This window comes from Watersipora subatra, chromosome 2 (assembly GCF_963576615.1).
Source record: "Watersipora subatra chromosome 2, tzWatSuba1.1, whole genome shotgun sequence".
In the NCBI taxonomy this organism is placed as follows: domain Eukaryota; kingdom Metazoa; phylum Bryozoa; class Gymnolaemata; order Cheilostomatida; family Watersiporidae; genus Watersipora; species Watersipora subatra.
The window spans coordinates 17834908-17852955 of NC_088709.1; the positions used below are offsets into that span (position 1 = coordinate 17834908).

An 18048-nucleotide genomic window follows, 5' to 3' on the forward strand; every position below is an offset into this window, starting at 1 on the left:
CTATGTTTTAGGCCTTTATAGGACATTTTAGCCTCAAATACTCCCAATACCTCTAACTCTTTTCCACCAGGACCATGTAGTATGGTATCAGGTGGAGATAACTTCATCTGGTTGACCCAAGGTTCTGCATGACTGACAACCGTTCCATCAGCTCCGGTATCCAGTTTGAAGATAGTTTGAAATCCATTGACATCTACTTTAGCTTGCCAACACTCAACTTCTCCAACAACTAGTTCACCTGTAAACAGGAAGTTGTCATCATTTTCTTCCTTGACCTCATTGATGCGTTTAGAACGACATACTCTCGAGTAATGTCCTTTCTTTCCACAGTTTCTGCATTCTGCTTCCTTAGCTGGACACTGATCTTTAGCGTGATTTGGAGTTTTCCCACACCAACTACATTTTTGTGCTTGACTGTTTGGAAATTTATCACTTGGTTTATTCTGCTCTCCACTGCTAGCTCTCGAGTGCGATTTCCCTTTAGTAGCCGGTTTTGACTGCTCAGAGCGCTTTCTAGCTCTGACAGCATTGACTGCCAGCTGACTAGACCCTCCACTCATAGACCGCATTGTAGTAGATGTAACCTCATGTGACCTGCATAACCGTACAGCTGTTGCCAGTGTAAGATTGTTGCCCTGAGAAATCAACCTTTTTCGCAGTTCATCTTCTCTTAGGCCTAACACTATCCTATCACGTAACATTTCATCTATAGGACTTTCAGCTTCTGCTGGTGCACCCTCCGCAGCACGATAGTTAAATAGACAACTACTTGCTAACGTTCTTAACTCAGTGTAGAAAGCATCAAAGGACTCTCCAGGGAGTTGTGTACGTGTGTTAAACTTATATCGTTCATGGATTGTATTCCTTTCACCTATACAATATTGTTCCAATATCTCTAAAACCAAGTCACAAGTCTTATCTACATCCCCTGTACCTGCATACCTAGCTGAGTTATCAATTATCTTGCTAGCTTCAGTACCAGCTGTATATAACAATAACTCCCGTTGGTATTCCAGTTCCTCCCCTCCCAACCTGGACAAGACATAATAAGAGCGCCACTTAGCTTTAAAAGTCCTGAAATTGGCCTCTTTGTTACTGTCTAATATTAATTCCGCTGGAGGGTCAATCCTTGGCATGGACCTTGGAATAACAACATTCGGAGCGGCTTCAGCCTCCTCATCACCCATATTTACTACTATTTCGCTGCCACCATGTGTTGTTGGGCTGATGAATTAGGATTAAGATGAGGCAGATGCGTTTTGTATAACTGGTTTTAATGGCTACCGGAAAACGAACCCAAGATAACCTCGAACTAATGATTAATTATATAAACTCAATTAAAGTATCTTTGAGATTATACCACACCACTTTCCCAGCAATTGCTAGCAACTGAATTTTATTATTCGTTGATAACATAACCAACGATCTTTAAGACTTTTATAGTAATGACAGTGTTGTCCAAAGATTTCTCTATAAAATTAGCCTGAAATTTAACTTTAAATCTCCGTTTGAGAACTTCCAACTTAAAAATGAAGATTTTTTGTGCGAGTTCAATAAATGCGTCCGAGTTGAAAAACAAATAACTACTTATGTTGATGAAATTATAGCCATATCAAATTTTTGTGATTACACAGATAATTAAAATGCACAAATTATAGACACAACGAATTTTTTGTATAACAGTGCTTGTTAACATGTTGGCAAAATGAAGTATATAACCAAAACAAACGTTCTAGATCGAGATTGAAATTGAAAAAATAATGTATACGTATTAAGCAATATCGGCAAAATGGCTGGCACTAGGCCGATAGCTAAATTTGTACACGGACGCGAGTGAAAGGGTTATGTAGTGGAAGTGTGGCAATTCATATACAATACAACATTGATTAAGAAATACTTACCTTTTTTATGTAGAAATTTAGTAGGAGAGAACTGCGTTTTCCAGTGACACCAAGAAACCAACGTTCGCGTGACCTTCTCGGTACACGTTGGCAGTAAAAATTAATCGCATGTAAATTACTACTCATTAACTTATTTTATTTAATGATTAGTACATTTGTATAGCTGTATAGGCAGCCGAACTCAAGACGGTGCTTTATAACATGGCAGCAAATTTACTGTTTCAAACGCGCCAGTGTCGTTGGGCACCGTAAAGAGGCACGCGCCAACCGAAGGTGACGTGTTTTGTGTAAAACCGATGAATAGGTAGGTTATGTATAGTGCGGTTATTAACCGTCGATTCCCGTTAACGCTCCCTAGATACCTAGTAGCTGGTAATAGTCCGAAAAGTACGGGACTCTATAAGGCGGACAATCAATCACACACACACACACACACACGCACGCACGCACGCACGCACGCACGCACACACACACACCGATTGCCATTTATATAGTAGATATATATATATATATATATATACATACATACTATATATATATGACTATATATATATGACTTCTACATCCAGACTGACAAGTATGTCCTAGCAAACCAATCAGATATAGTGGTGGTGGACAAGGAGAACAAGAGAGCTACTATAATAGATATAGCAGTACCCAATGACTACAATATAGCCAGCAAAGAAAAAGAAAAGGTAGAGAAATATCTCCCACTTGAAGAAGAGATTGAAAAATGCTGGAATGTAAGAACAACTGTAATCCCAGTAGTTATTAGGGCACTGGGCGCAATAACACCGGCGCATAAAATGTGGCTTGCCCAAATACCAACAGCAATCAACTCAGGTGAGTTGCAGAAAAGTGCGCTATTGGGAACAGCTAAGATCTTGAGGCGAGTGCTCAAACTCCCAGGTTTCTGGTAGGAGACCCGAGTTAGGGCAGAAATTACCACCCAAACGGGGTATCCGGGGTGAAGAAACAATTTTTATATATACATACATATATATATATACTATATTAGTATTCAAACAATTTTTAGCAGAGCTAAAGTTTTACGCTTTAAAGAGAAACCACATGTATAAAGAGAAACCACATGTACATGTATAAAAAGAAACCACATGTATAAAGAGAAACCACATGTAATCTTGCACGTATGGGCTAAACAGAAGTTTAGCCTCAAAATAGTAGTACAGATTCCATTGGAAATGTTGAACGGTTTTTCAAATACGTTGAAGTATCAAGACCACGTTAAACACGGAGCTACTATTAGCCTGATATAGTTATTAACTATTTCTGTGGTAATGCTTTGAAAATTTTAACAAAAAACTGTAAAGCTCTGGAATTAAAAACTCGACTTCGATATGAACAGCAACAACAAAATAATCAATTGTTATTGATGTAACCGAGTCAATATTAGTACTGTTTTGCGGACAATTTTTTACTGATCACTTATCGGTTCATAAAGATCAGAGAATGTCAGTGGCGCTAAAATAGAGGTGACGTGCAATTAAAGGGTGGCAAATAAAGGTTTTACGGTATATGTATATATATATAAATAATCATATGAATTATTACAAATATACAATAAGTATAAGTATATATACTTATACTAATGTATATAGTACTATATAGTATAATATATACTGTAATATAATATTTAATTACCGTATATATATAATTAAACATAAAGCGAGTATGGAGTATTGAACACAAACATCTCAGGTGGTAGACATGTGAGTCACACTCTGGTGACTCATGGCTTAGAGAAAAGCAGTCTTTTGGCTCTCAACAGTTGGATGTCCCTTCAGGGCATTTGATTTTTGGTCTCAGTAACCAGGTGGAGATAAATTAAAAACCATTTAGGAAATGGAGATGGCTACTTCTATTTTCCTAATCTCATTGACACCAGATGTATACATGATGGATACAAGTATACATAAATATTAATACCAGATGTATACATGATGGATACAAGTATACATAAATATTAATACCAGATGTATACATGATGGATACAAGTATACATAAATATTAATACCAGATGTATACATGATGGATACAAGTATACATAAATATTAATACCAGATGTATACATGATGGATACAAGTATACATAAATATTAATACCAGATGTATACATGATGGATACAGGTATACATAAATATTAATACCAGATGTATACATGATGGATACAAGTATACATAAATATTAATACCAGATGTATACATGATGGATACAAGTATACATAAATATTAATACCAGATGTATACATGATGGATACAAGTATTCATAAATATTAATACCAGATGTATACATGATGGATACAAGTATACATAAATATTAATACCAGATGTATACATGATGGTTGTTGGTATACATAAATGTTGAGACCAGATGTTTATAATGGTTATATGTACATGTATACATAAATATTGATACCAGATGTCTATGATGGTTATATGTATACATAAATATTGATACCATATGTCTTTGATGGTTATAGGTACATATAAATATTTTAGAAATTGCAGTCTTTTTACCTGCAAACTTGTTGATATTTAAGAATCTTTGATTTGTTGATTTTTAACAGAACTCTGTAAGTCGGAACTAAATGACTCATGATCAAACTATTGAATGCCAAACCAATAACTTCATTTTGTTTAAGGAGAGGAAGGTGGGTAGATATGATGACAGAATACTAACAATATTTGCCTCTAAAGCACGTGCATATCTATTCCTGACCAGCTGCTATATCTTACTGTGTCCGGTAAGGAACAAAGGGAATAAATGAATGAATAAACTCTGTTAGCACAAAACAGGAAACGGAAAAGGCAAATGAACCATTACACTTGGGTATTTCATCAGTTGTCTAAAACCTCTTGTTGTCAAGTCTAGAAACACCTGACAAATTCGAAAAGCGTGTCTGCAGCTAACTAGAGTCGTTGTCATACAGACGCCATGCTGGCCTTATGCTGACCTTTTGCTGACAATTTGCTGACCTTTTGCTGACCTCATTTTGACCTTATGCTGACTTCATTCTAACCTTATGCTGATCTCATCTTGACTTTATGATGACCTTATGCTGACCTTATTCTGACCTGATGTTGACCTTATGATAACAGTTAAAAGTTACAAGTAGTAGATGGAACTGAGAATAAGACAATCGTTTAGTTAAAAAGCATTCTATTGCAAACAATATACATAAAAAGCTGGTTAGTCATAAATGCTCTAAATAAAATCAACCATTACATAATAAAATTATAGTTTATAGTAATTCAAATAGAAAAATATATGGGCATAATTCCACCAGCAATAAGCTTGAATCCTGTAAAACTGAACACCGCTCTGCCATAGTTGTACCATCTGGGCTGGTTGGTTAGTGTCTCAAACATACTACCAGTTGGTAATCAAGCAGATCTGCAGATAATGGGCATTGCTCACTACTCAGACAATGTTCATAAGCGGTTAACACACTTTCAAATATGGTTCTCTCAATATTATTTATGTAAAAAGCTCATAGATATACTTAAAAGGCTAATAAATTGATGCGTCTTCACAGCAGTTGAATCCATCAGCTCTATCCTCATACGTAAACATGCTTTGACCGACCTATATCCTTCTTGTAAAATATTGTTATAAGCAGCATTAAGCAGAACTTTTGTTTTTTGATTTCAAAGAGAGAGCAACTCCAAACATGGAGTTTGCAAGGCATTAAATGTATCATCTAAGAAAACTGATGAATCGTAGTTTCAGTTTCATAGATTTAAAATTATTTGTGTGTGACCGGAACGAGGTGAATTTTGCCATCAAGATCTTCTCGAAGATGAGCCTCGATGAAGAGAGTGCTTCCATCTTTGATGTAACTTCTTACGTTATGGGCGTTAACTGTAGGTGGCAAATCGAAAGACTTCGTCATTTCATTGTGAATCTTCCTTCCTCCACAGTCTTCTTCATGCTTAGCGTGAACAGTAACCTTTCTTCCTTCAACTGTGACTGTCACCTAATCAGAAACGGAGAGAAGTTAAAAATGAACTTACACAACATTTTAGTAGGTTTTATCAGAATGTATCAGTATTTTTCTATCATTTGCGATTGTTTTTATGTTTGAGGTGATCATATTGCCAGTCTGTTCCAAGATTAAAATTGACAAAACTTGATCAGGGTTAAAACACTCAAAAGAAAGTTACATTCTGAATTGACGTCATTAGTTGCTCGGCTACCTGTCTCTAATTATTGATATCGTCTATTGCGTTGAAACTTCAGCGTTACATATCTCTATTCTGTCGGTCTCTTTGCAACTATAGTCATCATAATAAAGTTTTCTTGAATTTGAGTGTTTTAACTGTAATTAAATTGTAATTGATTTCTAGCTCGAAACATCTTGACAATCAGATCACCTTAAACATAAAAAACAATCGCTAATGATAAAAAATGACGATACCTTCCAATAAAATCCATTAAAATTTTGTGGAAGTCCATCTTAAAGAAGGGAGCGCTGCGAGTAAATACTACACCAAATATGTCTGTCTACCTAATACACCTGTCTAACATGCTTAGCTGCTATATAAAAAATATCTAGCAGTGAAATTAAAGGAATTTTTTTACAAGGAGAACATCATTTATTAGTTGGGTATAAAAGGGGCAGTTCTTTGCAAATCATTGCAGGCGAATGGTTATTGGTGTCTATCGACCCAAAATGATATTTATATCAAACAATTAATCATAACATCTATTTTCAAAGCACTGTGTACGTGTTGACTTCACTTGCTTCTTACTGTTGGACTTCACGCCAAAAACACGGTATCATTATAAAAGAACTCGAAAGTTTATTGCAACAACAATAAGGCGCATGCCTTTCTTCAGTCCAAATAACTGACTATTGATGCAACTCCTTAAAACGAATGCTGTTTGATAACATTGTGAAACATTAAGTTGCTAGATGTGTCCTTGGTAATAAGTTATAACGGTGGGGATTTGTGTGTGTGAAAGCCTAGAATAGAAAAAAGTGATGGAATAGTTCAAAAAAGACAACTTGACTCACAAAACGAGTGGCGTAAGAACAAGTACTATGTTATTCCATGGCATTTTGCCAACTTTTTAGCTGGCATCATCAGGCAAACAAATGCGCATTAAAACTTTCAAATATTCAGGTATTCAAATTTGATATTCAAAAATCAAATGCTTTAGTGGTTTAATGCGCATTAAAACTGTTAAAATATATCAGGTTTTTATCTTATATTACCCCAAAGAAGAAAGTTATTTATATATAAACATTGAACATACTACAAACCTCCTGTGGCTGATATCCTGCAATGGATAAACTATAGTTGAGGGCATCTCCAGTGTCAGCCTCTCTTGTGACAACAGAGCCTGCAGAACCCACAGCCACGTTTCCAGGCATTTTACCAACTGGGCTGGAACTGACAGCATTGGCATGCTGCAAAGAATCAATTTCATTAGCTGAGCTGACCTCTGATCAAAGATGGCAGCTATTTTTTGAAACACAGAAGAGGTAAAAGAAGGCTGTGTATTACATTAAATGGGTGCGAGTCTGTTGCAGAAAAAACTTTTACCAGAACAACCAACTACTGAAATAGACTTCCCTTATATCAAAATCATACCATATTATGATCTGTACTTAATGAACCTCATTATGTAAGCTTATAGCTCAGAAATATTCAAATAATGCGGCACTAAAGCAGCATTAATCAATCAATCAATTGATCAATTAATTGATCAATTAACTTATCAATTAATTGATAAAACAGCATTAATCAAAGTCCTTGTTTTATCTTTAACACTTTTCCAGATAAGTACTCAAGGGAGTCGGTCCTAATTAAGGAGTCTCAAACAATAATTCTATCATTATATGGCATGGTTTGTCAGAATTTTTTTATAATTTACCCTCACATGTACAAGCTTTCCAAATGACTATAGTTTTAGTGAACTCAATGACAAGTTTCGTAATGTGAATTAGAATCAAATTCATGTTTTAGAAGCACACGTGGGACAAGTTCAAATAAAAGAAGAGACCCATGGAGTTATCCCACGAACACACGAGCGGAGCGGAAGTGTGGGAGTTTTTATGATAAATGCATGTGCACACAACTTACGAAAATTATTCATCAACAATGAGACGAACTCTCGTCAAGAAATTTCATCAAAAAATTTAAGCATTGGAATGTAAAGTCGTTAAAGTATAATAACAATACAAAACACATTTAAACCTATTTAAATATGTTACCAAGTCTTTGTAAACCGTCGGTATTATTTTAAAACTTACCCATCTGATCGGATTATACACAAATAGACACATTAATTTGAACGAAAATTGCCACAAAAAGCTTGAAAAGCTCGGTTTAATAAAAGTTAAGACCGAAAATTGAAACGCCAATAAAGCCGTGCGACCGATTGTAGAACTATTTAGCAGTGCGCATTTCACGAGAAAACCGTGCTCATTTCATCAGTCTATGGCCATTTTTACTTGTATTCGAATTTATTCGAAGGTTTCTGTAATAAACGTAGACCGTTTGAGGCGTAGACCGATTTACAGGTACGAAATTGTGGTACACAGTTTATCAGCCTGTGTTTTTTGTCCAATCACCGAAGGTTTCATTATTTGAAACGTTAGCCGAAATTCTTTACAACTTATGTACAAGCTAGGGCCGAACTACAATGCCCCTTCATGACGAGAACATTTTTTATTTTGCTACATTTTTATACGCGTGAATGCTCCTACCCGCTTTCTGTTAAAGATCGCTTATAAAAACCATTCTACATTCAACGCAACCAACTTTCAAACTGTGTATAGTACACAGTAGCTTGCCATTTTACTTCTAATTTTGCATTTCAGAGTTATAATAAACATATTTCTTTATTGTTGTTGAATTACATACATTACAGTAAATTAGGCCTACAGCTTTATAACACTTTTATAACAGCTTTTATTTTGCTGCAGTTTGCAGAAATCTTCGAGACGCATGAACGCTCATAGGTTTTCTATTATTGCTGTATTACTATATTAACAATATTGGTTATTTTAATAATATCAGTGCATTTTACTTATAATATTGGCCAACATTGCATTTCTCCTATTGCAAGAGAGAGATATAAACGTGTAATATTTTCCTTTCATTGTTGTTGTTTGTCATGACCAAACACTTTTTAAATAAATTTTCTAAAAACCTATATAAATACCACAACTTCTCGATATTGCTACCTATGACGTTTTGAAATGTAAACAAAATTGTGTATTGGTTTTCTATTATTACTATATTAATAAAATTGATTATTCTAAGAATATCAGTGCATTTTACTTCTAATATTGGCCAATATTGCATTTCTCCTGTTGCAGGGGGAAAATATAAACATCTTTTCCATTCATTATTGCTTATTGTTGTATATAATAACACCCACACCCAGTACATTACAGCTACCATTGCAGTTATCCTATTGCACTGCAGAGCCATTTGATTGCTAATATTGCATTTCTCAACCATTAGTACCCTTTATTTTTTTGCCAATATCTCTGGCCATCTCTTTGGTCGTGGGCTGTATGACAGTAGAATTTCTAGTCTTATTAATGATTGTAAGTGAATCAATGGTGTTTTCTGTCTGTTGCTCGCCAAGTATATTGTCTTTTGTTACTCAAAGATTGTTATGTTTAAATCGATGAGGCGATGAAAGTTTGTTTTGATGCATAATAATGTTTTGACGATGGGGATCGGACCATTCTTGGTAGCCAACTTTGGATTCCCTATGAATATATGAACCTAAGCTCTTTGTATTTACCAATCTTCTCATTTTCCTTCTGTACTACCCTTGTGTCTCCAAGTATTGCTATGTCTATGACCTGACATTGTTTGGTTTCTTTGTTTATTAGTATCAGGTCTGATCTTCTAGCTTTAATAATGTCTGTCTGCACATAGTTCCATAGCAGTTCCATAAAAGTTCCATAGCAGCTTCACTTTCTCATTCTCCAATACAGCTTCTGCACGGTGGTCATACCATTTTTCTGTGTGGGGCAACTCATGTTTCTTGCGTATGCTCCAGTGCACTGCACTTGCCACTTTGTCATGACACCCTTTATTTTCTGTCTGTATGATCTTACTGCATTTGCTGACTATTATTATTATCATTAATAATAAAAAATAATGGTGACTTTGAAACACAATAAAAAACAGCTTTTAATGGAGTTGTCTTTTCTTGGTTTAAGAAAAGACAACTTGTAAAAGAGGCTATAAAATTTGATAATTTCTTTTAGGTTTCATACAAGAATTTATACAGGCTACATTCTTGACTTGCCCGCAAATTATTTGTGGTCTTTCACTAAAAATTTTGTTCATTCAACAAGTATAGGATGTGTTGTTTTTTCTTTTAATTAGTCATAAAATCTTTGTAGATCTGATTCGAAAAACAACTTTGCAATGCATTTGTTTATTGTTTAAGTTTATATGAATTTAGTTCCTCACATATTTTCTGTGCGATAGTTTACACATGTTCTATAGCTAATCCTTCAGGTTTTTTTGTTGATATACACAGAATAAAGGTTTTATTAATGCTGCAATTTTATATAAAGGAAACTTGGTGAACAATCCGTTAATTTATCACAGATATTTGACACTGTTTAAGAGTTGCTTTTTCAGAATACAAATTAAAGAATTCTACTACGTAGTTTTTAAGCATTTCTGCTAAGCGTAAACACTTAACAATAGTTACACAAAAACAACCAGTATATAGAGACCATTTTTTAGTTTTATGCAAATTGGAAAGAAACATAAAGAATGGCTATTAAATATTTGATTAATCAGACCTTGTTAAAGTTAAAGTTTATTAGCTATAATAAGAAACAATCATCTAAAGAAAGCATTCAGTGGTTTTATATAATTGCATAAACAAAATTAAATTTTTGTGATCACCTCATTTCAACTGAAGTTACTTTATTTTCTTGCTAGTATATTTCAGTTCACTATGAATTTATTGGTGGAATCAAATCATTTGACCTGCTGACAATATTTTGGTGTTAACTTTATGGATTACTGATGCCTGGAATCTAATAATTACATATATCAGTGAAATAGTCTAAAAACTTGAACTTTTTTTTGCTGAAATGAATGATTCTGATGGTTAAAAGTCTTAGCGCACCAGGCTATAAATGCTGCGTTTGACACAAAAGCTTCTGCTGATTGTCGTTTTATGAAAAAAAAGATTAATGTTTTTACTTGGTTAAAATGCTGAAAGACCAAAATCCACAAAAGACGGAGATACGCAACTACATAGATGTGAGCATAGAAATCGATAAGGTAAGTGGAACATTTTCAAGTGGTAGTCGCCCTGTTAATCATACTGTTAGTTGCATCACATTCTGGAATGCGATTGCGCCATACTATTTACTGGCATAATTGAGCAAGGACACGCCAAAACCAGACTGACAAGTTCCAAATTTACATTTTTCTTTTCCCTATACCTCCACAAAAAAACTACTAAAAAGTTACAAGAGGATGCTAAAGGGAGAGGCTACCCAGGGTGCAATGTAGTAAACACATTTGGTGCTTTACACAGAAATTCACTTACAAATGCTGGCTTGGTATTGTGCTGCACCTGATGCACAAGCTGAAAATGTTATTGCATATGAATATTGTTGCGATGGTCAGTGAGAAGCATATATGTACACAGCTATGACTGACGAAAGAATTGCATTAAAGGGAGTGTTAGAATTTGGAATACACAAGCGGACGTTTGGCAGGCTAGTAACTCGCTGTCGCCACCTACTTTCAAAGCAAACAGAGCAACTAAAAAATGTCGCCTGACAGACTTACAAACAGCTTTGACAAGGAACTATTTGGAAATTTTGGCCAGTTTTTCCACAAACGATGATCAGGGAATGGCCAGGAAAGCTAAAACATAACACATTACAAATTCTAATGATGATGCAAGAACTATTCAACATTTCAGATGGAGCCACAGTGGAATTGTTAAATCTACACTGAGTTCAAAAGTACAGTCGAGAAATGTAAGTTTGAAATCATTTCAACGAAAACAAAACCTCACCAAAGAATGCTCGCCTCCGCGAAAGCAAAAAGGTAGTTTTGAAATAGTTTCGTGAATACACCTTGGCACGGTTAGAAAAAAATAAAGTGCTGTCATTACTTATACTACTGTAAAACCTGGACAAACTGAGTAAACCTTTTCTGTTATTCCTTTTATGTCAAATCTATTACTTGTCTAAACATTATTATACGAATGCACTGTATTTATTTAATTCACTTCAATTTCCACAGAGATACAAATATTTAAAACAGGTTTATCATATAAAAAATGCAAAAATAATAAATGAAAAAACCTGAATTATAAGTAAAAACCAAACTCATCTAGAGAAAAATGGTACAAATTTGTTTGTACTTTTACTATTTTGTATAACAAGTTATACAAAATTATACAAGTTATACAAAAAGTTATGTTAAGTGTGACTCAAGAACTTTAAGAAACAGTTTGAAAAAAACTTCTGGGGAATCAGAGTGTCTGATTTACCTAGTAAATATGATAAAAGTTGTACGTGACAGTTGTGGTTTAAAAGATAGCTAGTTTCCTCAAAATATCAGGATTTTATGTAGAAATACTTTTCCTTTTGTGTTTCAGAATAACCAAAATGTCTGTCAACAGAATTATTAAGTTAACAGACATTTTGGTTATTCTGAAACACAAAAGGAAAAGCATTTCTACATAAAATCCTGATATTTTGAGGAAACCGTTTAATAATTGAACGGTGAATACCAAGTCATGCCATAAACTGTCAATATTGTCTATTAAATACTTATAAAAACCTCTTTGACCACATTAAAAGTATTACTAGCAGCCTGTTTTTATTTTAGATATATACCAGCTGAATGCCCGCAATGCCCGGGAAATAAAAAAGTCTTTGCACAAAAAAATTATGTTTTTTTAACAACTAACACCAGTTACCATTCTACCTTTTAAATTTCATATCATAAAAAAAGTGTGTAGTGCAGTTCAAATAAATTAAGAGAAAAAATAAAACGACTGTATAGTTTTTCAAACTTTTACAAACAAACGTAACTTTTGAATTTCATATCATAAAAAAGTGTTTTGCTGAAATAAATTAAAAAATAAATAAAACAACTATATAGGTGTTCAAATGTAAATGTAAAATAATTAGCAATTAATAGCTAAATAAAGTCTGTTTTGCCACGATTACAATAAAAAATTATTTCGTATACAATTATATGATTTTCATTCGTTTCAGTGTTGGCATTGTAAAGCGAAAATATCGTAGAGTGTATAAAAACCCATAGTAATCATGATAAATGCAAACACCTTTTGGTAAAATTTTATGTACTGTACATATCTACTGTACATATTAAAAATTAGTAGCAAAACAATATTTTAACTTTAGTAATTATATTTATCTACAAAAACTATGTTGTATTTAGTGTTATTTAGTGCAGGAAAATATAACGTTACAATGTACTGCGGGCAGTACATACCATAGAGAGTTCTTACCCTTGAGACAGACAAATAAGATAAATGTTGAATTTAACTTAATTAAATTTAGCTTGGTAACAAATGATTAAAACTAAGTCTTACTGTGTATTTTACTAAGCTTAAACTTTGTCATAGACTAAAATTTTATCCCGCTTCTGTTTTCAAATTTATTTTTACTATAGCTTGAAACTAATAATGCTGAACTGAAACAGTGAGCATCGTATCTCTTTCAAGCATTGTGAGAGAGAGTTCAGCAAATAGCGTTTCGCCATTCTCATTATTTCGGCATAATCAGTAACCGACTGCCAAATTTTAATTTCGAAAGAAATTTTTGTTGATATGTATGGCGAGAAAAAAGGTAAAAATAATTTGCCCTCAAAGGATGAGGATGAAAAAACAATGTGTTCCATATAATATTGCAAAACAACTCTTATAAACAGGGACATCGTAATCCGAGACACTGTATTAATTACAAATAAAAAGTACACATTTATCATAGACAATCGCGCAAAGGATACACAGTATATGATACAAGCTACAGATGCGACAAGAACAGCATAGTCTTGTGGTTACGGGCAGTTGTTAGTAGACTTGCGCTTTCAATGTCGTAAGTTCCAATCATATGTGAAGGTGATTTTTTGCTGCTAAAACTTTATCGCTCTAGCTGGACAGATGAACGACAGACAGAATTTGAGATTTATATATATAGACTATCTTCGAGAATACTTTCAAAACTGTTGTGACCTCTGTTGTGACCTCTGTGTAATACTGCCGTAAAGGTTTGAGTTTGTTGTACAACTGTATTCAGTATGTCCTAGCTGAGCCCGAGCTATATTTAGCTTACAGCTTGTGGTAAGACAACTCCGCATAAACAAATGACAAGTCTTGGTGACACGACTTGTGTTTACCAAGGATAGCTATATATTTTTGTAAACTTGTTTATATCGTTGTAAAATGACAGTATTGGGTGTGTTTTGCAAAACAAAATAAAAAGGCATTGTTCTTAAAATACGTTTTAATTTATAATTTGGTGTTCCATATAGTAGAATTGTGAAAATTGTTAAGCACAAGGTTATTGATAGCTAATAAACTTACTGGCTGAATTGCATTTGCTGCCTCATAGCGGTGGTTCTGAGAGTGGTGGTCACCAAAAGGTGAGAAATTAAAGAAACCTCTCTTCATATCATCCAGCTTGGATTCCCATTCGATACGTCTGCGATCAAACTCGGTATCCATGTGAGATGTGTTGTGCACTAGCCATCGGTTTTTAAAAAAATCATCCAAGTCACCATGGTGACGTCTCACAGGGATGTGCATTTCTGTCTTGTAGTTGTTCATCATCTTTGGTGATGTGGCTGTAACATAGTGCATTTCCATTAATTCACATTGTAAAGTATGAATCGTTTTTTAGCATATCTACAGTAAAGATAGCCCTTGCTCCTTGATCAACATATTTTTCCATAGAAAAAACTTATTGCAATAATAGCAGTTTCATGGATTTAATAGGGCTTTCTCATTGTGCTTTCTGAAAGCTGGTTGCTTATTGGTACCCATAGCCAGGCCTGTATTCCCTGGTTGCAAGTTGGGGCGGCAAATGTTAGGCGACTAGTTATGAACACCTGGGGGTTTGGAGGGGGGCGGTGTAAGCCCCCAACAGGTTTCTCTCATGTAGGGCCTCAACCGGGCCTCTCATGTAAAGTTTAAAAAAATTTTATTGGAAAGTATAAACATTTTTCTATTATTTGAGATTTGTTTGTTTTAGGTGATGTGACTGCCAGGACGTTTTCAGATTAAAATAGGCAAAACTTAACCGCAGTTAAAACGCTCAGAAAAAAGACATCTTTTTCTTTTGAGCGTTTTAACAAAGATCAATTTTGCCGATTTTTTCGAAGGTTTCCACGCTTTCGATGGGTCATTGCCAAGCGGATGTTTGGTTAAACTTGACCTTTTGCAAACCTTTATAAAAGTCGTTAACAAGAATATTTTGCCGATGATGATAATAATGACGCCTAAAAACTACTAAATGTTTGATGTTTATCTTTATGGCTTGGAATAAAGTGATATTCTACAGCGATAAAAACCGTTCCTGTAGCCGTTGGGCAAATAACTGTTCGAGTTAATGATGATGAGGTCGAGTTATCTAAAGCAATTTTATCATTGCGTGAGAATGGACCAAACAAATCCGCTCGAGTTAACCATGTGTTCGAGATAAAATTTTACATTTCATCCAAGGGCGAGTTATCCCAGTGTCGTCTAGGGACTGTACGGACTGTACTCCCCTATACGACACTGATTTATCCGAGTTTGACTGTACTTAGCCGCCGAACATTCTTAAAAAGTTGGGGCGGCTCAGCCGGCCAGCCGCCCCAGGGAATACGGGCCTGCCCATAGCTTTTTCATATAAAGCTCTCACTTTTGTTCACAAGTGTCAAGATGAACGCAGCTAATACAGCTTCTGTCAATTAACTGAATATTCAAACTTTATAAACAACAGGTTATGGACCTAGTCAACCCATTAAATATTATATCAAATTATCAATATTATATGACGCATATATTATCAAATATTATACATGTGTATACTGTATTTCTTTTTTTCTTTCCACGCATATGACAAACATCGTCTTATACTCCGTGACACCAACATACTACATCCACCATCATACATTTCAGTTTATGAACTTTCTGGTACTACAACCTACAGTTCACTATCCAGACTCCTTCGCAATGCTGTTAGATAACCAACTTTTAAAACACTTTTGCTCAACTCAATAATGCCTGATTTCTGTTTTCCCCTTTTTGTTTTGGCATGAAACGAAAAACATCATCAATTTGTTGAAGATTACTAAAGCCAATAAGAAGTTATACATACATACACTTACCCATTCATACCTACAGTTTTGGTAAGCATGTACTTTTTACTAAACGCTTTCATGCTGTGCTAACTAATGATTCAAATTTAGGGCTTTTAACCCAAAAAAACTGAAATTTTCATGAACTAGTTCTGAAACTAACATTTTTTGTGCCACAGTAGTTATTACAGCTACTGCTCTCTACCAGACTAAGTACAACTGCGAATAAAACATAAATGTATGTTTGGAATTGAACTGTACCGATATGGTTGCTGTTGCGATCAGTAAATGGTGGTGAGTTAGGACCAGACTTTGTCTTAGTCGAACTGCTGAAATGTACCACCTTCTTAGCCTTCACTGGCTGAATTGGTGTCTCCACCGGAGATCGCACTGGTCGAATCGTTGTTACTCCTTCAGCTAGTTTAAACTGTTGCTGACCTCGCTGTCGCTCCACATTCTGGTTGACACGCTGATTCCGTTTGTATGCATCCCCGCTCAAAATTGATCTTTTCAGCTCCTTAAAGTTGTCAGAAAACTCGCGGTTGATTGGTGAAATCGGATCTCCGCTGGAGGTCGGACTAGCCGACTCGACAGACTCACTCGTTGTTTCAGGTTTTTCGCCATTTCGTGCCACCGTTCTGTTGGTAGAAGAACTCGACAAGGTTGATGTAGTCGAAATTTTTTTGGTTGGACTGCGCACTTCAGTATATTTCTGTTGAGCTGACATCTTGCTTTTTGAATTCGTGCTAATGAAAAGCGACAAAGTAGACAGACAGATCTCTGCTAATGGTGCACGCAGGAACTTGCGTCGTTACTTGCTAGGCTACAACTATATCGCTATCAATAGTTCAAATGAAAATCAAATCCTTCTGGTCAATAGATTTTTATGTAGCAACTGCCTTATTATCTTTAATGAGAAATATCCAGCCGGACCCGTTAGATCACGCTCTTTTGAAAGAGAGCGTATCGAGCTAGATCTATTGACAGCAGTTCTTTGTGATGAAGGTCTTTGACACCCTGGCTCGCCAGTAGTTGAATGAGCTATGAACCTCTCCGAATCTGCTTTGCTTTCTCGCTAGTTTTAATTATGGATGTTAGCCAGCCGTTTATTATTGTAAGCAGAGCGTACTTGACGGAGACTTACCGTGAAGCCCAGTGTTTGCTTAGGTTATTTAGCCAAGGTTTGAATATTTGTGTACAATCAGTGACCCATGATACGCAGACTTTTAAAGGTTCACATGTTACGTGTGTGCATACCGTAATTGCTAAGCGTGTCAGAGATAAATCTGTGCATTGCCCTATTTCAAATTGAGCCTCTATTTATGACAAGCAAGAGCAGGTGTTTCACTTAGCCCACCGTCAGGTGTCAGATGATTTACCTACCTCGCTGGTTATCTGTGTTTAAAAATCTAACATTTTAGTATTTGCTACACACAAGAGGACTGCCTTTTGTTTTAAGTCTAAGTGTTTCTAAAGCTATACAATAATTAAAACCTATTATTTTATCTGTTTTAGTAAAAGGCAAAAAACAGATATATATAATAATTAGCGGTGTAGTTGAGTTATACTACATTTACTTTTTGTCTGTGCTTGTTACAATATGAGCTATGAAAAAATAAAGTTTGATATTGACTTTAAGCCATGGAAGCTCATGAGAATTCTGCAAAGTTATTGCCGGGGTTCTCCTGAATTAAAGCCAACTGGCGAATAATGTAAGTATGACACTATGTCACAGACTATTTTTTTGATGTAAACGTAAATGGGTTTATGATAGTATGAACATTCTTATCACAGACG

General features: G+C 35.0%; 2 protein-coding genes across 5 annotated transcripts in view; both read right to left on the bottom strand.

The window, feature by feature from the left end:
- The window catches only part of LOC137387201 (small heat shock protein p36-like), a 55791-nt gene that overhangs the window by 13138 nt on the left and 24605 nt on the right, over nucleotides 1-18048 (bottom strand). The window lies entirely within an intron of this gene.
- LOC137387021 (uncharacterized) lies at nucleotides 5625-16978 on the bottom strand. The gene is made up of 6 exons (XM_068073305.1): nucleotides 16558-16978; nucleotides 14495-14754; nucleotides 9689-9815; nucleotides 7304-7369; nucleotides 7188-7267; nucleotides 5625-5897 (listed from the first exon to the last, which is right to left on the bottom strand). The coding sequence occupies exons 1-6, from the start codon at nucleotides 16976-16978 to the stop codon at nucleotides 5667-5669; spliced, it is 1185 nt and encodes a 394-aa protein (XP_067929406.1). The 3' UTR covers nucleotides 5625-5666.

What these genes read in the sequence shown, in the direction of transcription:
- LOC137387021 (XM_068073305.1), bottom strand. Translation starts at nt 16,978, where the DNA reads ATGTCAGCTCAACAGAAATATACTGAAGTGCGCAGTCCAACCAAAAAA. An exon ending in TGTCAGTTCCAGCCCAGTTG is followed by an intron (nt 7,268 to 7,303) that starts GTAAAATGCCTG and finishes TGGGTTCTGCAG; the next exon opens with GCTCTGTTGTCACAAGAGAG. An exon ending in CAGGATATCAGCCACAGGAG is followed by an intron (nt 5,898 to 7,187) that starts GTTTGTAGTATG and finishes GTTTCTGATTAG; the next exon opens with GTGACAGTCACAGTTGAAGG.